This window comes from Eschrichtius robustus, chromosome 3, assembly GCF_028021215.1.
Source record: "Eschrichtius robustus isolate mEscRob2 chromosome 3, mEscRob2.pri, whole genome shotgun sequence".
NCBI lineage: Eukaryota > Metazoa > Chordata > Mammalia > Artiodactyla > Eschrichtiidae > Eschrichtius > Eschrichtius robustus.
The window spans coordinates 54,629,339-54,651,986 of NC_090826.1; the positions used below are offsets into that span (position 1 = coordinate 54,629,339).

Sequence of the window (22,648 nt, forward strand, 5' to 3'; positions counted from 1 at the left end):
GACTTTTGGAACCATATCAGTTGTTTTACATAGTCAAAAAACAAAAATAAAAAAGGATGAGAAAAAAAATCAAAATTGCATATAAACATCAACAAGCTAACCTAACTACTTCACATGACTGACTAATTCTTCATATGGAGAACTAATCCAAGTAGTTCTGAACACAGTAATTTGACTATATACCTTCAAACCAAAGACAAAAAAGAATGCAAACAAAAATGCTTTTGCAGGTTTGTTTTTAGCAGTGCAGGAATTCTGAAACTATTTTGTGTATATTGTAGGAATAAGCAAGTGTGCAAATGGACTGCTGCTAATAGGAGCCAGAGATCTACTGTTTGAAAAGGAGTGCAAATATGGAAAGGGGGAGGCAAGGAAAGACACTATATCACTATGAACTCATGAATTTCAAAAAGGCCAGCTAACAGAAAGAATGATAGGGTTAGAAAATCACTGCTATGCAACCGTCTTCGTAATATTAGCTCAGTAAATTGCCTTCCCCAATGCACTGAGGGTCTGAATAGAAGAAAAAGCAGAGGAAGGGAGGATGGGTTCCCTGCCTGCCTGCTTTAGCTGGGATATTGTTCTTCTGCCCTTGAACTGAGATTTACACCACTGGCTTCCCTGGTCGTCAGGCCTTTAGTCTTGGACTGAAATTACTCCACTGGCTTTCCTGGATCTCCAGCTTGCTGATGGTATATGGTAGGACTTAGCCTCCATAATTGCATGAGTCAATTCCTCATAATAAGTCTATCTAGGGGCTTCCCTGGTGGTGCAGTGGTTAAGAATCTGCCTGCCAATGCAGGGGACACGGGTTCGAGCCCTGGTCCGGGAAGATCCCACATGCCGCGGAGCGACTAGGCCCGTGAGCCACAACTACTGAGCCTGCGCGTCTGGAGCCTGTGCTCTGCAACAAGAGAGGGCGTGGCAGTGAGAGGCCCGCGCACCGCGATGAAGAGTGGCCCCCGCTCGCCACAACTGGAGAAAGCCCTCGCACAGAAACGAAGACCCAACACAGCCAAAAATAAATAAATTAATTAATTTATAAAAATAAAAAAAAAAGTCTATCTATATAGGTAATTGTATATATAATTCATTATTAATCTATTATTAATTAATAATTATTACATCAGTAATACATTTTTGTTGTCATTATTATATTACTATATGTATGTACATTTGCTATTGGTTCTGCTTCTCTGGAAAACCACAACCTAATACAATTGCCAAAACAAAACATAAAATGTTATAATCATTTAAAATTGATCTAAAAATACAAAATGTTTGGTTTTATTTCAGGTTTTAAAAAATCTAAGTCTTTAGAATGGTTTTACAGAATAATAAAACAAATCTAAACAAATGGAATAAATAAAGAGCTTATTACTAAAGCTAATAAAACAGCTCTATTGACTAGGTCTGAGTAATTTTATGATGGGTGGAAAAAAACAATCAGAAACACATAATTTTTATACATTGTAAGATATCTTGGCTTGTACTTAAATTCATTAATTCTAACACCAAGTCATGGAGTGATATACATAAATAACAGGGATCTTTAGAAACAAATATTGAGGGAAATTAAATAAATATTGGCAAATTCCTAAGTGACCCATAACAAAGGTTCTTGCTCCTCCCTTGCTACTTGAAAGCTCACTGCTATGGGAGCTACTATGTATATGTATAACTGAATCACTTTGTTGTATAACACAACATTGTTTATCAACTATACTCCAATATAAAATAAAAAGTTAAAAAAAAATGTCAAGCTGTAAGCAGATTGATGGGTTCAGAAGAAGAAAAAAGGAAAAACACTATGAAAAGTTAGGATAGCTTAAGTGGAGCTGATTCAGGGGAAAGCAACAGGTAAGTCTGGTTTGCTTACATGGTATCACTACTGTCCAAAAATATTTTCTCATTGCCTGTCTACTTTTACTTCTAAGTTTGTTATATTTCATACAACTGTATCAGAGATTAATTTGGTTTAACAGGTAATTGCTTTCAAATACAAGATTATATGTGACTCAAAAATTGTTACTTGCCACTTGCTTTCTATATATCCCTTTGTACAGTTTGAGTTTTTATTATGTACATCTATTGTATCTTTTAAAATATATTAAATGAGTTAAACAAAAAAATAATGCTTCTCATTTAATATCTAGTTGAGATTGGTTTCACCAAGGAAATTGGAACTTTGCTTAGAGGAAGGAGGAACGCTAATTAACAACAAAAATATCTGTGGGATAGGGCACATGAAAATATTTGGAACTGGGGGGAGTATGGCTAGGGAAAGCAGCTATAAAAACAGATAAAGGGGTACAGGTGATAGATGAAGCTGTCAAAGAAGGAGACCTCTTTGAGAAAACTCTTCCCTTTGTCCCTATTGTACTCTAAGTGGCACTCTCCATATCTTTTTATCTAGACTACTACTGGTTAATACTATACTTCACCTACATCATGAAAAAAATAGACTGGTAGCCCTGACTTGAGGTTATAACCACAAATAATAACACAATTTGTATGGAAAATGCATTCTAGGGTTCACTCAAATGATTTAAAAAACACTCAGACCCAAGATTGAACCAGAAAGAAAGAGAAAATATGAACAGACCAATCACAACTACTGAAATTGAAACAGTAATTTAAAAACTACCAAAAAACAGAAGTCCAGGATCAGATGGCTTCACAGGCAAATTCTACCAAACATCTGGACAACAGTTAAAACTGACCCTTTTGAAACCATTCAAAAAATTGTAGAAGAAGGAACACTTCTGAACTCATTCTATGAAGTCAACGTAACTCTGATACCAAAACCAGACAAACATATCGCAAAAAAAGAATATTACATGCCAATACACACATATAAAAATCTTCAACAAAATATGAGCAAACCAAATCCAACGATACATTAAAAGGATCATACATCATGATCAAGTGGAATTTATCCCAGGGATGCAAGGATTTTTCAATATCAGCAAATCAATCAACATGAAACACCACATTAACAAATGAATAATAAAAAGCATGTGATCATCTCAATAGATGCAGAAAAAGCTTCTGATAAAATTCAACATCCATTTATGATAAAAACTCTCCAGAAAGTGGGTGTAGAGGGAATATACCTCAACATAATACAGGCCATATATGACAAACCCACAGCTAATATCATACTCAACAGTGAAAAGCTGGAAGCATTTCCTCTAAGATCAGGAACAAGACAAGGATGCCCTCGCTTGCCACTTTTATTCAACATAGTTTTGGAAGTCCTAGCCACAGCAATCAAGAAGAAAAACAAATAAAAGTAATCCAAATTGGAAATGAAGTAAAAGAAGTAAAACTGTCACTGTTTGCAGATGACATGATACTAGACATAGAGAATCCTAAAGATGCCACCATAAAACTACTAGAGCTCATCAATAAATTGGTAAAGTTGCAGGATACAAAATTAATATACAGAAATCTGTTGCATTTCTATACACTAACAATGAAAGAGAAATTAAACAATCCCATTTACCAGCATATCCAACAGAATAAAATACCTAGGAATAAACCTACAAAAGGAGGAAAAAGACCTGTACTCCAAAAACAATAAGACCCTGATGAAAGAAACTGAAGACGACACAAACAGAAACACATACCATACACCTGGAATGGAAGACTCAATATTGCTAAAATGACCATACTACCCAAGGAAATCTACAGATTCAGTGCAATCCCTATCAAATTACCAATAGCATTTTTCACAGAACTAGAACAAGTAATTTAAAAATTTGTATGGAAACACAAAAGACCCTGAAGAGCCAAAACAATCCTGAGAAAGAATGGAGCTGGAGGAATCAGGCTCCCTGACTTCAGGCTATATTGCAAAGCTACGGTCATCAAAACAGTACAGTACTGGCACAAAAACAGACACAGATCAATGGAACAGGAGAGACCAGAAATAAACCCACGCACTTATGATCAATTAATCTACAACAAAGGAGGCAAGAATATACAATGGAGAAAAGACAGTCACTTCAATGGGTGGTGATGAGAAAACCGAACAACTACATGTAAAAAGATGAAACTAGGACATTCTCTAACACCATATACAAAAATAAAATGTATTAAAGATCTAAATGTAAGACTGGACACTATAAAACTCACAGAGAGGGCTTCCCTGGTGGCGCAGTGGTTGAGAATCTGCCTGCCAATGCAGGGCACACGGGTTCGAGCCCTGGTCTGGGAAGATCCCACATGCCGCGGACAACTAGGCCCGTGAGCCACAACTGCTGAGCCTGCGCATCTGGAGCCTGTGCTCCGCAACAAGACAGGCCACGACAGTGAGAGGCCCGCGCACCGCGATGAAGAGTGGCCCCCGCTTGCCGCAACTAGAGAAAAGCCCTCGCACAGAAACGAAGACCCAACACAGCCATAAATAAAAAATAAATTAAAAAAAAAGAAAAAAAAACTCACAGAGAAAACACAGGCAGAACACTCTTTGACATAAATGGCAGCAATATCTTTTTCGAGCTGACTCATAGCGTAATGGAAATAAAAACTAAAATAAACAAATCGGACCTAATTAAACCTAAAAGCTTTTGCACAGCAAAGGAAACCATAAACAATACGAAAAGACAACCCACAGAATGGGAAAAAATATTTGCAAACAATGTGACCAACAAGGGATTAGTCTCCAAAATTTGCAAAGAGCTCATGTGGCTAAATAACCAAAAAACAAACAACCCAATCAAAAAATGGACAGAAGACCTAAATAGACATTTCTCCAAAGAAGACATACAGATGACGAAGAGGCACATGAAAAGATGCTCAACATCGCTAATTACTAGAGAAATGCACATCAAAACTACAATGAGAAATCACCTCACACCAGTCAGAATGGCCATCATCAGAAAGTCTACAAATAATAAATGCTGGAGAGGGTGTGGAGAAAAGGGAACCCTCCTACACTGTTGGTGGGAATGTAAAGTCGTACAGCTGCTATGGAGAACAGTATGGAGGTTCCTTAAAAAACTAAAAATAGAGCTACCATATGATCTAGCAATCCCACTCCTGGGCATATATACAGATAAAAACATGGTTTGAAAGGATACATGCACCCCAATGTTCATTGCAGTGCTATTTACAATAGCCAAGACATCGAAGCAACCTAAATGTCCATCAACAGATGAATGGATAAACAAGGTGTGTTGTATATACACAATGGGATATTACTCAGCCATTAAAAAGAATGAAATAATGCCATTTGCAGCAACATGAAAGGACCTAGAGATGATACTAAGTAAGTCAGAGAAATACAAATATCATATGATATCACTTATACGTGGAATCTAAAAAAACATGATACAAATGAACTTGCTTACAAAACAGAAACAGACTCACAGACATAGAAAACAAACTTATGGTTACCAAGGGAAAAGTGGGGGGAAGGGAGGGATAAATTAGCAGTTTGGGATTAACAGATTCACATTACTCAATATAAAATAGATAAACAACAAGGACCTACTGTATAGCACAGGGAACTATATTCAATATCTTGTAATAATCTATAGGTTGTAATAACATATATATATATATACACACACATATATATATGTATATAAAACTAAATTGCTTTGCTGTACACCTGAAACTAACACAACGTTGTAAATCAACTATACTTCAATTTAAATAAATAACATTTTGAAACATAACCCATAACCCATTTCTAAGTTAGAGTAGATACATTAACTTACAACATGAGACCATAAGCTCCCAATGGGTAGATGTTTCATTTTCCTCATCTTTACCCATCCATCATATTGTATGGCACACAGAAGATACAGCTGGAAAGGTAAATGAGCTGAACATATGAAGTACTTTAAAACTTTAACCCCCTGTTCTGCTTATTTCAATTTTTCCAGCCTCAGTGGATAGATATAAATATTCTTCCCAGAATACATAGGCAGTAGCTTCCTACACATAATGACTTCATTCAAGGCACCCTTGACAGGCCAATATGAAAATGATTGATGGCCGATAAGCCTTTTAGGTTCCTCTAGATTCCTTACTCTGCTGGCTTCACTGTGTTCCTAGCTCTTGAACCAGCAATTATGTTCCAAGACAGTGTATTACTTGTCCATCCATGTAAATCCAAAGAGGGTGTTTCCCTCAGTTTTACCCTAAGCTAGTCTCTTATGCATAGGCTGGGGAAACTGGGCTAAATGGGTATTAAAATAAAGGTATCATATATCACCATCATATGAACATGGCAAAACACATCATAAATAAAGTATTTTACTTCTTTAAGAAAAAATACTTCTACTCAGGTATAAATTATTCATTTCTGCAAAGAAATGATTTATCTTAAATCATCACTTTAACAAATATGACCTTTTTCTTTTAAGACACACGAGTATATTATTTCAGCAACAACAAACTTACTCATCATTGTCTTGTGTAGTAGATTCCTTTCTTTCGGTTATACTGAGGTGATTCCAGTTTTTCCTCTTTCCTATGTGTGTGCAATAAAAAGAACATAAAGTTAAGGCAAAAACTGTCAAATTTTAAATAGAATTTAAATCACCAACTTTCCAATAGAAAATAAAAGGGTAGACAAATGAAAGAAGAGTAGGTAAAGAAAAAGTATCCTGAAATTTGCTACAGGAAAATTTTTTCACTATTGTGGATAACCTTTCAATAGGTAGTGTTTTTTTTTAAATTTACCAGTCACCTAATTTTTTATTCATGATTACATTACATAGAAGAAATAATCTTTTGAATAAAATTTCCATTGGGGCTTGGTATATTAAAAAGAAAAACTAGATAAATCCACTTTGATAATATAATTAGTTTAAAATACATTAGTTTTTTATCAAATATTTTAATGAGGAGGGACCTTCAAGATGGTGGAGGAGTAAGACATGGAGATCATCTTCCTATCCACAAATATATCAGAAATACATCTACATGTGGAACAACTCCTACAGAACACCTACTGAATGCTGGCAGAAGACCTCAAGCTTCCCAAAAGGCAAGAAATTCCCCACGTACCTGGGTAGGGCAAAAGAAAAAAGAAAAAACAGAGACAAAACAATAGGGACGGGACCTGCACCTCTGGGAGGGAGCTGTGAAGGAGGAAAAGTTTCCACACACTAGGAAGCCCCTTCACTGGCGGAGATGGGGCATAGCGGGGGTAAGCTTCGGAGCCACGGAGGAGAGCACAGCAACAGGGGTGCAGAGGGCAAAGCAGAGAGATTCCCACACAGAGGATCAGTGCTGACCAGCACTCACCAGCCCGAGAGGCTTGTCTGCTCACCCGCCAGGGCGGGTGGGGGCTGGGAGCTGAGGCTTTGGCTTCGGAGGTCAGATCCCAGGGAGAGGACTGGGGTTGGCTATGTGAACACAGCCTGAAGGGGGCTAGTGCGCGACGGCTAGCCGGGAGGGAGTCCGGGAAAAAGTCTGGACCTGCCTGAGGCAAGAGACCATTGTTTTGGGGTGCGCGAGGAGAGGGGATTCAGAGCACAGCCTAAACGAGCTCCAGAGATGGGCGCGAGCCTCAGCTACCAGCTCCTCGGCCTTCTCCTGGGTGGGCAGCAGCAGCAACTTCCGGGGTGGCCTGGGCACCAGCATGAGTCTGGCTCGAGGTTATGGTGGGGCCCTGGGTTTGGGAGGCATCACAGCTGTCACAGTGAACCACAGCCTGCTGAGCCCCCTCAAGCTGGAGGTGGACCCCAACATCTAGGCCGTGCGCACCCAGGAGAAGGAGCAGATCAAGACCCTCAACAACAAATCTGCCTCCTTCGTCGACAAGGTGCGACACCTGGAGCAGCAGAATAAGATTTTGGAGACCAAATGGAACCTCCTGCAGCAGCAGAAGACAGCCTGGAGCAACACAGACAACATGTTTGAAAGCTACATCAACAACCTCTGGCATCAGTTGGAAACCGTGGTCCAGGAGAAGCTGAAGCTGGAGGTGGAGCTTGGCAACATGCAGGGGCTGGTGGAGGACTTCAAGACCAAGTATGAGGAAAAGATCCAGAAGTGCAGACATGGAGAATGAATTTGTCATCATCAAGAAGGATGTGGATGAAGCTTACATGAACAAGGTAGAGCTGGAGTCCCACCTGGAAGGGCTGATTGAATAGATCAACTTCTACAGGCAACTGTATGAAGAAGAGATCTGTGAGATGCAGTCGCCGATTTCTGACACCTCCGTGGTCCTGTCCATGGACAACAGCCGCTCTCTGGACCTGGACGGCATCATCGCCGAGGTCAAGACCCAGTATGAGGAGATCACCAACCACAGCCGGGCCGAGGCTGAGACCATGCACCAGATCAAGTACAAGGAGCTGCAGACATTGGCTGGGAAGCATGGGGATGACCTCCGTCACACGAAGACAGAGATTTCTGAGATGAACTGGAACATCAACTGACTCAGGCTGAGACTGAGGGCCTCAAAGGCCAGAGGGCTTCCCTGGAGGCCCCCATTGCTGATGCTGAGCAGCGTGGTGAGCCAGCCATCAAGGATGCTCAGGCCAAGCTGGCTGAGCTGGAGGCTGCTCTGAGAACCGCCACACAGGACATGGCACAGCAGCTGCGTGAGTACCAGGAGCTGATGAACGTCAAGCTGGTCCTGGACGTGAAGATTGCCACCTACCGCAAGCTGCTGGAGGGCAAGGAGAGCCGGCTGGAGTCTGGGATGCAGAACGTGCGTATCCACACCAAGACCACCAGCGGGTATTCAGGTGGGCTGACCTCAGCCTACGGGACCCCTGGCCTCAACTACGGCCTGAGCTCCTACCAGTCCAGCTTGGGTGCTGGAGGGGGCTCTAGCTCCTTCAGCCATACCAGTTCCAAGGCTGTGGTTGTGAAGAAGATTGAGACCCATGATGGGAAGCTGGTGTCTGAGTCCTCTGACGTCCTGACCAAGTGAAAGACTCCTGCGATCCCTCCCAGCCTCCCCACTCACTTGCTCCTGCAAGAAGGAGTTGTGCGGGGGAGTGTTGGAACCAGAGACCTGAGGCTCAGCCCCATCCTTATCCCACCCCGGGGGGAGTCAACTGCCTGGGGCTCCTTCTCTTGCTCACGCCCCCAACTAAAAGCCAATCCAAGTGTCTTTTTCAGAGTAAAGCTTCAGCTGGCTCTGCCAACACACACACACACACACACACACACACACACACACACACACACAAGAGTCATGTACCACAATGTATATTGCAGCACTATTTACAATAGCCAGGACATGGAAGCAAGCTAAGTGTCCATCAACAGATGAATGGATAAAGAAGATGTGGCACATATACACAATGGAATATTACTCAGCCATAAAAAGAAACAAAATTGAGTTATTTGTAGTGAGGTGGATGGACCTAGAGTCTGTCATACAGTGAAGTAAGTCAGAAAGAGAAAAACAAATATCGTATGCTAACACATATATATGGAATCTAAAAAAAAAAAAAAGGTTCTAACGAACCTAGGGGCAGGACAGGAATAAAGACACAGTTGTAGAGAATGGACTTGAGGACATGGGGAGGGGGAAGGGTAAGCTGGGATGAAGTGAGAGAGTGGCATGGACATATATACACTACCAAATGTAAAACGGACAGCTAGTGGGAAGCAGCCGCAGAGCACAGGGAGATCAGCTCAGTGCTTCGTGACCACCTAGAGGGGTGGGATAGGGAGGGTGGGAGGGAGACGCAGGAGGGAGGGGATATAGGGATATATGTATACATATAGCTGATTCACTTTGTTATACAGCAGAAACTAACACAACAATGTAAAACAATTATATTCCAATAAAGATGTTTAAAAAAAAAAAGGGATTTCACGAGAGCAACCAACTGGTTCCTTAAAAATATATATATATATATTTTAATCAAAAATATATTAAAGTTTCCAGCTTGCATTATTTAACCCCTGTTTTTTTTGTCTCAGAGTTAACAACAAGGGATTGTTGATACTAATATCTAGAAAATAGTGAGTTCCTCAGGATATCACAGTAAAATAAATACGATTTTAGGGGTAAAAGTACCTGACTGTTTAAATGCATATTGATTTAGTAAATTCTTGGAAAGATCTTTAGTGCCTATGAAAATATTTCAAATACTGTATGGTATCACTTATAAGTCGAATCTAAAAAAAATAATACAAATGAATGTATATGCAAAACAGAAACAGACGCACAGATACAGAAAACAAACTTGTGGGTACCAAAGGGGAAAGGGAAAAAGGGAGGGACAAATTAGGGTATAGGATTAACAGATACAGACAATTATATATAAGATAGACAAGCAATGAGGATATACTATATAGCACAGGGAATTATACCCATTATCTTTTAATAAACTGTAATGGAATATAATCTGCAAAAGTACTGAATCACTATGCTGTGCACTTGAAACTAACACAGTATAGTAAATCAACTATACTTCAGGTTAAAAATGCATATTGATTTAGTAAATCCTTGTTAAGATCTTCGGTGCCTACTAAAATATTTCATTCATTAAGGTATTTATTTTAGATATTAATAAAAGAAATAAACAAATTCTATCCATTTAAAATACTATGTAGCTATCTAATGCCATCGCTTAGCTAAACTTTAACAAGTTGACAGAAGCACAAATGGAAATACAAATGTAATTAAGTTATAATCCCTCAAATGTATGCTGGGTTGAAATGTAAATTCGATTTTATAGTAGAACATGATGTTTGCACTTATTAGTAGTCAAGTGGACAACTGTTTTATGAGCTAACCATTTATAGTTTTTTGTTCTACAGTACTTTATAGTGCTATGTGCACAATATATGTTAAACATATTCGATGAATGAGTATTTGAGGACACATTAGCATAGTTAAAGAATATCAGTGTCTTACATATACTGGCCTTTGATAAATGTTTATTGAAACAAGCAAATGAATTAATAATCCAAACTCTTTACTACTAGTGAAAAACAGGAGAAACCACTTTTTATAACGTATAAACATTGACGCCCTCCTCGCACTACACATTTTAACGTAGTTCCATTTGGTCAACAACTGGCACAGGAACTATTATTTACTCAATATTCTTGTTATTTTTCTAAAAAATTGTTTGATACAATGTACCATGAAAAACTAGCTCATACTCTCCAAAAGAAATGTAATGTGAGCCACTTATGTAATTTAAAATCTTCTACTAGCAAAATTTTTAAAAAAAGGAAAAACAGTGAAATAAATTTGAATATTTGATTTAACCCAATATACCCAAAATATTCTAACTTTAACACATAATCAATATAAATTATTAATGAGGTAATTCATATTCTTTTTTTCACATTAAGTTTTTAATATCTGGTGTGTATTTTACACTTATAGCACATTTCAATTCATCTGAGTCACATTCCAAATGCTCAACATGTACATGTATTGGACAGTATAGTTCTAGATAATACTGCAGGAGGATCCAATACTTCCAGATGAAACCAAATACACAGATAACATGAAGGCAATTTCTTTAAAATTTAAATGTAATTTATTAACACATTAAGAAACATTGGTATATTGTCTGGAGCAGACTATCCAATGCTGGTTTACATTTCTTCCTTCATTTAATTTTTATTCCATTACTCTTATTTGCGCCTATTACTAGAGGAAAAGATTATTTATAGTATTATTTTCTATTCTCTGGCATTTACAATTTCATTGAGGGAGTTGGTTCAGAAACTGATTAACGATAATTTCCCTCATTGTTACTTTGGACATTATGCTTTCTCTCAAAAAAATTATGTCATAACTAAATTGTTATCTCAAAATAGTCTTTAATACCAAAAAGAGAAAAACTTGTGGTTTAGAAATTTTGCTAAAGTACTAGTCACCTCTCTTGTTTATTAACTTTTCATTATTTGATTTGTTGGTATCCTTAAATTCCAAACAGAATAAATAAATATGGTTAGGAGTTTATTTAATAAAAGATGAAAGGGAAAAAGAGTAATAATATTTTATTTATGATTTTAGAAAACTTTCAGGAAATAAGTCTATTAAAATCTGTCTCTCTGGGCTTCTCTGGTGGTGCAGTGGTTAAGAATCCACCTGCCAATGCAAGGGACATGGGTTTGAGCCCTGGTCCAGGAAGATCCCACATGCTGTGGAGCAACTAAGCCCGTGTGCCACAACTACTGAGCCTGTGCTCTAGAGCCTGGGAGCCACAACTACTGAGCCCTCATGCCACAACTACTGAAGCCTGCACACTGAAACTGCTGAAGCCCATGCGCCTAGAGCCTGTGCTCTGCAACAGGAGAAGCCACTGCAATGAGAAGCCCGTGCACCACAACGAAGAGTAGCCCCCGCTCGCTGCTACTAGAGAAAGCCTGCATGCAGCAATGAAGACCCAACACAGCCAAAAAAAAAAAAAAAAAATCTGTCTCTCTTAAAAAATATATTTCTTAGAAAAAAACACTAATGAAAGCCACAGTGCACATTAAAACTTTATTTCATAAAATCTTTGCCTAAAGGTTAATACTAATTTCCTGAATTTTGTATTATGCTATCTGCATTCAATAAAGCTCCACAATATTAAAATTACTTTGTTCCTTTAGCTTGTAATTATTTTTCACATTTTAGCACGAGCAGTCAGTAACGCTAGGTGAGAAATAGCAAAAGAATGCTTTATTTGAATTTTCACCAGGTGTTTAAGGCCTTTCTAAACATTTTGATTATAGTAAGAGGATTAGTCAGATATCACATCCTATAAAACATAATCAATAGCATTAATCTCAATCTTCTCATGGAAGGACTTATGTTTTTAATATTCCTTCCATTTGTTAAAGAGGAGGAGTTTTAATGTCTCAAAGAATAACATTTGGATCAGTTATCAAAGACTTGTTGAGTAGACTCTAATATATCACCAAGAGTTTTCCAGTTACTTAATAATCACTTTCCTTATTTCATTCCATTTTATTAGCAATTAACATAGCTAAAGGACTATGGATTCTACATAGTCTTTTTCTTGCTAGGTTATGTATGATTAATAATTGTGTACTTGACTCCCTTTAAATGCAGTTTCACAAAACACTGGTGATAAATGTACCATCACTGAATCTGGACTAATTTCAAAATTGTATTTGGACTTTCTGGTAAGGCTCCCAGAAGCCCTTTCTCTAACTAATGAAGATAGCTTTCAATAGACTATAACATTTAGAAGTATAATCAGTGATGATGACGATAACGGCTAACACTTGTAAAGTGCCTTTAGGGCCAGGCACTGTTTTAAATGTTATATATATTAACTAGTTAATCTGCACAGCTCTGAGATAGTCACTCTTATTCCCATCTTACAGATGAGGAAACAAAGGCACAGAATAGTCATAAAATTTATCTAAAGCCCCAATGCTAGTAAGTGGCAGAGTCAGGATCTAAATCCAGCCATTTGGCTGCAAAAACTGTGCTATTAACCTTGATGCTATGATTGCTTATTAATAAATTAATCTAAAGTTCAAACAGATTGAGACCAGTATCATGCTGCTTCTAGATACATATACTTTACAGTTGGCACACATCTGAGGCATCATTTGGTCCCAAACCAAAAAAGAGTTGAGGAAAACCTTGACCCAGAGGTTCAAATTACTTATCTAAGTTGTCACATACTAGTTAATTTTTTTCTAAAAGAGTTATTGCCAGATCAAGTTGGAGCCTGTAGGCTAAGAGGTGAATGAGATGCTGTTATTCTTTTAATTAACCATTTCTATGTAATAATTTCTGTTTATATCTTTTACTATTTCCTTCTACTTTTTAGGGTTTGTCCTACTGTTCTTTTTCTATCTTTCTTAGTTGAATGCTCAGCTCATTAGTTTTCAGTCATTCTTTCTTTTACAATATATGCATTTATAAATATAAGTTTTCCACTAAGAACTCATTTACTTATTTATTTATTGTCTGTGCCACGTGGCATGTGGGATCCTAGTTGCCCAACCAGGCATTGAACCTGCACCCCCTGCAATGGAAACACAGAGCCCTAACCACTGGACTGCCAGAGAAGTCCCCAAGAACTCTTCTAGTATCATGCAGCGTTTAGGTATAAATTCTTTCCTCTAAGTGCCGACATGTTTTCATTATCACTCAATTCTAAATATTTTATACTTCCCAACAAAAAAGAAACCCAACTGGCCAAAACGATCTTGAGAAAGAACAAAGGTAGAGTTTTGTGTTCTCTGATTTCAAACTATACTATTGTACAAAGCTACAGTAATCAAAACAGTATGGTACTGGCACCAAAACAGACACATAGATCAAAGGAACAGAAGAGAGAGGCCAGAAGTGAACCCAACCCACACTTATATGGGAAATTAATCTACAACAAAGAATATACAATGGGGAAAAGACAGTCTCTTCAATAAATGATGCTGGGAAAACTGGACAGCTACATGCAAAATCAGACTGGACTACAGTCTCACACCATGCACAAAAATAAACTCAAAATGGATTAAAGACTTAAATGTAAGACCTGAAACCATAAAACTTCTAGAAGAAATCATAGGCAGTAAGCTCTTTGACATCGGTCTCAGTAATATTTTTTTTGATATTATCTCCTCAGGCAAGGGAAACAAAAGCAAAAATAAATAAACGGGACTATATCAAACCAAAAAAGTTTTGCATAGCGAAGCGAACTATCAACAAAACAAAAAGGCCACCTACTGAATGGGAGAAGATATTTACAAATGATATGTCTGGTAAGGAGTTAATATCCAAAATATACAAAGAACTTATACAACTCAACATCAAAAAACCAAACAACCTGATTAAAAAATGGGCAGAGTATCTCAACAGACATTTTTCCAAAGAAGACATACAGATGGCCAGCAGGCACATGAAAAGATGCTCAACATGACTAATCATCAGGGAAATGCAAATCAAAACCACCTCATACATGTCAGAATGGCTATTATCAAAAAGACAAGAAATAACAAGTGTTGGCAAGGATGTAGAGAAAAGAGAATCCTTGTGCACTGTTTAGTGGGAATGTAAATTGGTGCAGCCACTATGGAATACAGTGTGAAGGTTCATCCAAAATGTAAAAATAGAACTACCATATGACCCAGCAATTCCACTCCTGGGTATTTATCCAAAGAAAATGAAAACACTAATTAGAAAGGATATATGCATCCTTATGTTCACTGCAGCATTATTTACAATAGCCAAGATATTAAAAGCAATGTAAGTGCTCATCAACAGATAAAGAAAATGTGGTGTATATATATATATATATATATATATATATATATATACACAATGGAATATTACTCAGCCATTAAAAAAGAATGAAACTGCCATTTGTGACAACATTAATGGACCTAGAGGGTATTATGCTAAGTGAAATAAGTCAGAGAAAGAAAGACAAGTATCATATGATTTCTTTTATATGTGGGATCTAAAAAAACCAAATAAATGAACAAATGTAACAAAACAGAAACTGTCATAGATACAGAGAACAAACAGGTGGTTGCCAGAGGGGAGGGAAATGGAGGGATGAGAGAAACTGGTGAGGGAGATTAAGAGTACAAACTTCCAGTTATAAAATAAGTAAGTCCCAGGCATGAAATGTACATTTGGGGAATATAATCAATAATAATGTGGTATTTTTTTATGGTTATAGATCGTAACTAGACTCATGGTGGTGATCATTATGTGATGTATAGAAATATCGAATCACTATGTTGTACACCAGTTGTACACTACTAACATAGTGTTGTATGTCAATTATACCTCCAAACCAAACAAACACATAGAAAAAGAGGTCAGATTTGTGGTTACTAGAGGCACAGGGTGGCGGGAGGAGGAATGAGATGAAGGTAGTCAAAAGGTACAAACTTCAGTTATAAGATAAATAAGTACTAGGGATGTAATGTACAACACAATAAATATAGTTAATACTGTGATATGTTATATATGAAAGTTGTTAAGAGAGAAATCCTAAGAGTTCCCATCACAGGGAAAAAATTTTTTTCCTTTTTCTTTTATTTTGCTTCCATATGAAATGATGGATGTTCACTAAACTTATTGTGGTAATCATTTCATGATGTATGTAAGTCAAATCATTATGCTGCACACCTTAAACTTAAACAGTGCTATATGTCAATTATAGCTCAATAAAACTGGAAGAAAAAAATATTGGTTGAATGACAATAAAAACAAACTGTCTATATCTTTCCTAATTTATTTTTATCCATTTTATCAGTTTCTGAAAGAGGTAGTTTAAAATCTCCTATCATGATTAGGGATTTGTGAGTTTCTCCTTGTAATCCTGTCCTATTTCGTCATGTTTTGAGGCTTTTTTTTTTTTTTTTAATTTTTAAATTTATTTATGGCTCTGTTGGGTCTTCGTTTCTGTGCGAGGGCTTTCTCTAGTTGTGGCGAGCGGGGGCCACTCTTCATCGTGGTGCGCGGGCCTCTCACTATCGCGGCCTCTCTTGTTGCGGAGCACAGGCTCCAGACGCGCAGGCTCAGTAATTGTGGCTCACGGGCCTAGCTGCTCTGTGGCATGTGGGATCTTCCCAGACCAGAGCTCGAACCCGTGTCCCCTGCATTGGCAGGCAGATTCTCAACCACTGCGCCACCAGGGAAGCCCGAGTTTTTATTTTTGATGCACAAAGGTCAGGATCCTTTTTCTGGTAGTGAATCTTTCCTTCTCTCATTATGTAAAAATTCGTATTATCTTCAATAAAGCCTTTTTGTCTTAAAGTCTATTTTGGTCTATGTTAATATTAATATTCTTATACCAACTCTTAGCTTTTATAAAAAGCTAATATTCACTGTTTTTTTATCCTTTTACATTAAATCATCTGACGTCTTAAAGTATAATAATAATATTTTAAAGTATAGCTAAAATATGTATTGAACACTTACTATATGCCAGGCACTGTTCTAAGTCCTTTTTGTACATTAATTCTTTTAATTCTCACAACAATCCTGAGGTAGATATTATTATTTTCCCCATTTTACAGGCAAGTAAACAAAAATACAATTAAAAAGTCAAGTGACAGATATTCCATCTGCTCCCTGAAAATTACAAGGACCTTAACATTTTTAATTCCTTTCTGCTTCCTCATATATCTCCCATGCTATTATGGTCTATTAGTATTTGTTTTCAACCCCCTATCAAGTTGTTTTTCTTTTGCTTTATAGTCAGCAAGATTTGTAATCACAGTTTTATAACTAGATTTATAGATCTACCAACATGTTTGCTAATTTATTTTTTTTACCATTGCTCTTTGCATTTCATTCCTTTATTTGAGGCTCAATTATGAGCACGTACTTACAGAAGTACATTCTTTAGTAATCCTTTCAGGGAATATCTGTGAATGGTAAATTCTCTCAGACTGTCTGAAAATACCTTTACTTCATTCTTACTTCCTGAATAAAGTTCAGCTGTGATTTTCAGTTGGTATTATTACTCCATTTCCTGCTGCAGCCTATAGATACTGATGAGAAGTCTACTGTCAAGCTGTCATTAAAATTTTCTCTTTTTCTTTGATGTTCTGCATTTTTACCATGATAAGATTAGGTGTGAATTTGTTTTAATTTGTTTTATTTCATCCTGCTCAGATGAAGCATGCTAGTCTGATCTGGAAATTCCTGTCTTTCCTCAATTATGAAAAACCGATAGTCCATATATCTTAGATATTGCCTCTGCTCCATTCTATTTCCTCCTTGTAGAACTCCTATTTGACATATGTTGGAGCTTATTCTATCCATTATTTCTCTTTACTGTTTTATCATATACTCCATCTCTTTATCTCTCTGTGCTGTTACATTGCTACAGTCTGGGTGATCTCTACAGATCTATTGTCTAATTTACAAGTACTCTCTTTGACTATGCAAATTTGTTGTTTATCCTTCTACCCCAACTATTAAAAAATAAGTCTGATGCAATCTTGGGAGTAAAGGAACAGAAAATTTTACCATCTTTCTTCTCCTCTGAAAAGGATACTAGTTTGGAAAAAATTTGCTAAGGGGTAGGGGAGGGGATAGCAATATAATGATATACACACACAAACATACATAAATGTAATCAATATATATGGTGATAAATAAATAAATAAGAGTGTGTGTGTGTGTGTATCTTTTTTTTTTTTTTTTTAAGCAGGATTTCAGGCACCTTTATTCACGGCAGGTATTTTTGGTCAGGGGAGCTTCCTCTGAAACCTTCCTGTTACTTAAGGAAGCCAACTGCTTACATCCTGACGGTCCACTTGCCATTTCCCAGGCTTGGAAGCATCTTGCATGCGGTTCCATCCAGTCCCTGAGTCCAGCTGGCTCTGGGCTTTCAGGGCCACACCTCGCAGCACAACCTACCGGCCCAGTGAGGGAGTTTCTACAGCTCGGTGAGAACAGTGGGAAATTCATTTTATCCCAGAAGAAATCGACTCCTCTGTGTTCCCCATATAATTTATAAATAGGACAAGTTATTCCTTAATATTATTATATATTTGCAATACTAACAATTAAGACTAGTGACATAGGAAACTTTAAAAAAATCACGCTGTGTTGACTACGGGTTTCCTTCTCTAAAGCACTGTTCCATTCCTCAACTTCTTCCATATTCTCTATACAAAATCATCCTGCTGTGACAGTTGCATGGGTCTCTTTCCCATCAACACTGCCTCTGGGCTCAGCACTCCTGACACTGCACGGCTGAGCCGCAGGAGTTATTTTCCCTGTCTTCCATCATCAATAATAAAGCCAATACTCTCCTCGAATTTAGGTAAGAAACAGTTTAAAGAAACAGTATTTCTTAAAAACTCAAGCCTACTGCTAGTTATTTAGTAGGCATGGACTTAACATGGTCTGTTTTCCTTTTCTGTTTCTTTTCCCAGCCAGTAGCTCAAAAGATGGAGTAGCTTAGTTGTAAAGTCCTGCCAGATTTCCTATGGTAACTGCTGTAGATGGACAAGGTAGGGTCCTACTGAAGGTTCAAACCTCAGGCAAAACTCTAACTTCTGAAAGCCTCATCACATCAGGCAACTCTGTCATTGTCTGTATTTAAAAATGCTAACAGTAAAGTGGCTTGTGGTCACTCTTTGTTACTGTAGCATATGACCTCAGGGACTCAGACATAAAATCGTGGTTCCATTCCGAGTTCTGGCGACAGAGTAGTGCCAGATATTTCTGAATACACAATTTTAAATGTTTTTAACCACTTGGAAAGTATCGCCAACACACTATTTGGTGTTCACTCAACAGTCACTCTGAGGATCAAAGAACCTTAACTATCAATGCCTTACTTCACAAAATCTTATTATAACCAAGGATCTACCCTATGTCTAATAAAAAAATTACACAGCAACTTTTATCAAACAGCAACTACTACAAAGGGAATGATAGAAAAAAAAATGACTTCACAAAAATACACTAAAAAATTTGACTATTGTATGCAGGAACCGCCAAAGTTTTAGTGTTTAATAGCACAACTGACCAAGGTCCAAGACGTGAAGTTACCATGTTCAGGAAACATGGGGGGCAGGGGAGGGAAATCACTCTATAAACTAACTCTATAGTATGTGGTAAGAAGAATGCACACTTTATAATATAAAACCTGTCTACACAGAGTAGTTAGTTGCAAAAAGCCATCTATCTGGCTTCTCTTGGCTTGTAAAAAGGGTGTTCCAGATTCCAGTGCAGATGAGCAACCTTCAACTCTTCTGTGTGGCAGGGATCTTGCTTTCCCCATCCAGCTCTTCCACCCCGGCCTGTGTCATGAGGTCTGCGATGTTTTTCTCCAGGCCATCAATGCGACTGCTCATGTCATCAATTCTTCCAATGATCTGGTCAAACATGGTCTGAAATTTATCTTGCATCTGTTGCAGGAGTGTCTGCACCCCCGAGGTGAGATCCTGCACGGTCCTGGGTTCAGCCTCTGCCATTTCCCCGGTTCCCAGCTTGGCGGTGCTGTCTCAGACCGTCACCTACACTTCCATTTGTCCGCGCAGATGCCCCGTATGTGTGTATCTTAAATGTATAAACTGGAAGCATTCACCCCATTTGTGGGCCATGCAGAGTCTAAGTAGAGGGAAGACTTAGAACCACATTTTTCTTCCTTTTGTAACTATAAATAGATTTAAAGTTAATAATGTCACCTGTTCACATAGTATGTGATTCAAATGAATATAGAAAGTACATATAAATACCTGGAGGAAGAATATTCGAGATTGAGAAAAGTGCAAGTGCAGTTCTTGTGGAGGCAACAGGCTCAGCACGATTGACGAATAGCCAGAAAGTAAGAGTGGCTAAAGCATTGTAAACATCAGAAGGGCAGCAGAAAATGAGGCAGGTGAGGTAGTCAGGTATTAGATGACATATAGCCCTGAAAGTCATGATAAAGTTTTGACTTATATACCCTAAGTGTGATGGGAAGTGAGTAGCACCTAAAATGTCCTTGAAAATGCTATTTAAGTAAAAGTGCTTATTTAAATTTGTACCTTATGTTTTGTACAATATTCAAAAAGTGAGAATTGTTAACAGAAGTTATGACTTCATTCGGAACTTAAATTACTTTATAAGACCCAGGCCTTCCTATTTCTAAAACACATATAAGATGACATATTAGGAAAAGCAATGTAATGATTACAAATGACATAATCCGATATAAGATTCTAGACAGAGTTCTCCTATTTTGAGACTTCCGTATGTGTGCTCTGTATATCAAAGAGTACATAAAACACGTATGTGTGGTTTAATGAATAATTATAGCGTGAACTCGCATAACCATCACATAGAAATAGAATACTACCAGCACCGCAGGAACCCTTGCTATATGACTTTTTAAAAAAGAGCTTACCTAGTACTATAATCTGTGATAATTATCCACTTAAATGTCAACCGAGATCATGTGACCAATCTTTTTATGGGCAAAAGAAATGTTCCCTTAAGTCCATATTTAATTTCAATATGGAAATTGAGTATGTATCCACTTAAAATCTATTCACGTTTCAGGATAGAGATGTTCTATCTCTAAGGCACTAATTTTTAATTTTAAACAAAAGATATATCAAGTGAATGAAAAAACCCCCAGAACTATATAGAGCTTGAAGAAAACACATACATCTTCATATATTTTTGTGAAAGCAAACCTAGTAGTGATAGCTTTAAGATAAAAAGCACCTGATTAAAGTAAAATAAAAGTCATTCAAAAGTTTAAGATCTCATTATAGGTTTCATTACAACAAATTAGGTAAAATGAGGAGACTTCTTTGTTTCTCTGTAGTTTCTAGTACATGCTTAGCACTCAAATGTTAAATAGTAAATATGAATCAGGCTAATCACAGCATATCTAAAATATGTTTTATTAAATTTAAACCTACTTAATATATTATAAAAACTTGACATGTCACTGATTCATGACCTTTTACAATGTTAAAAATTAAACCTATGAAATCTAGATTTCTATATCTTTTTTTTTTTTTCCTCAGCTCAAGTTTAATAAAACTACAGAAGACCAAAAGTGATACCCTACTACTATACACATCAGTTTGCCTGCCCCATAATACAGCTCAGGCCATTCCCTCCAGAGGAAGAAAGCCTGGCCTCCCCAACCCCTGCAGGAAAGGCCTGTCCTGTCCCACACCACATCTGGGCTGAGTGTAAGGTCTTGTGTTTTAAGCATGACAATAGTACAAAAGAGGTTTTGTTCTCATGGCCACCTACTGCAGCCTGGCCCTAAAATGGCCCAGTGCTCACTCTGCTTAGAGAAATATTCTTTGCTTTTCTGGACATCAGGCTTGACGGTATCACTGCCAGGCTTCCAGCCAGCTGGGCACACTTTCCCATGTTTGTCAGTAAACTAGAAAGCCTGAACTAGTCTCAGTGTCTCATCCACAGAACAGCCAACAGGAAGGTCATTTATGGTGATCTGTCAAAGGATACCTTTATCATCAATAATAAAAAGGCCCCTGAAAAAAAAAAAAAAAAGGCCCCTGAATGAGATGCCTTCATCGGCCTTTAAGACCCCATAGTCCTGAGCAATGGTGCACTTGGGGTCTGGTATCAAGGGAATGTTTATGGGTCCTAGTCCTCCTTGTTTCTTGGGTGTGTTGATCCATGCCAGGTGACAGAAGTGCGAATCCACAGAAGCACGAATCACTTGGCAGTTGAGTTTCTTAAATTCTTCTGCCCTATCATTGAAAGTGATCTCCGTGGGGCACACAAAGGTGAAGTCAAGAGGGTAAAAGAAGAACACAACATATTTTCCTTTGTAGTCAGATAGGCTGATATCTTTGAACTGACCACTGGCATTACAGCAGTTGCTTTGAACTGTGGGGCACGGTGCCCAATTTTGGCATTTCCTGAAGACATATTGCTATCAGCCGTTCTCACAGACAAACCACAGAGGACAGTCAGGAAGGAGACACGCCTAGATTTCTATATCTTTTAAATGAATATTTTAGCAATAAACTACCAGAGAACAAGAAATATGTGTGGTCAAAATTAAACTAACAATATTTTAAAATAAAGAATTTCATATTAAAATTAGGTTACTCTCTAATGGAAAATTCTAAAAACCTTTTGCAAATGCATTTAAAATAGTAAAGGAAGAGGATGAAATATAATAAATAAAAGCAAGCTATAAAGACACAGGAAATGTGGAAAAAACTAAACGGACAACATGGATAAAAATAACATTCAGAAGTATCACTCTTAAAT

At 37.6% G+C, this 22,648-nt stretch overlaps 1 protein-coding gene and 3 pseudogenes across 4 annotated transcripts in view; 1 reads left to right on the plus strand and 3 right to left on the minus strand.

Moving 5' to 3' along the window:
* Positions 1 to 22,648, minus strand: part of ITGB3BP (integrin subunit beta 3 binding protein) — an 88,658-nt gene that overhangs the window by 30,207 nt on the left and 35,803 nt on the right. For all 4 annotated transcript variants that reach the window (XM_068540029.1, XM_068540027.1, XM_068540028.1 and 1 more), the window contains exon 4: positions 6,418 to 6,487. In XM_068540029.1, coding sequence (XP_068396130.1) covers positions 6,418 to 6,487 — 70 coding nt within the window. The remainder of the gene's footprint in view (positions 1 to 6,417; positions 6,488 to 22,648) is intronic.
* Positions 7,877 to 8,908, plus strand: LOC137762310 (keratin, type II cytoskeletal 8 pseudogene; annotated as a pseudogene).
* On the minus strand, positions 19,591 to 19,872 carry LOC137762314 (heat shock factor-binding protein 1 pseudogene; annotated as a pseudogene).
* Positions 21,405 to 22,300, minus strand: LOC137762313 (peroxiredoxin-1 pseudogene; annotated as a pseudogene).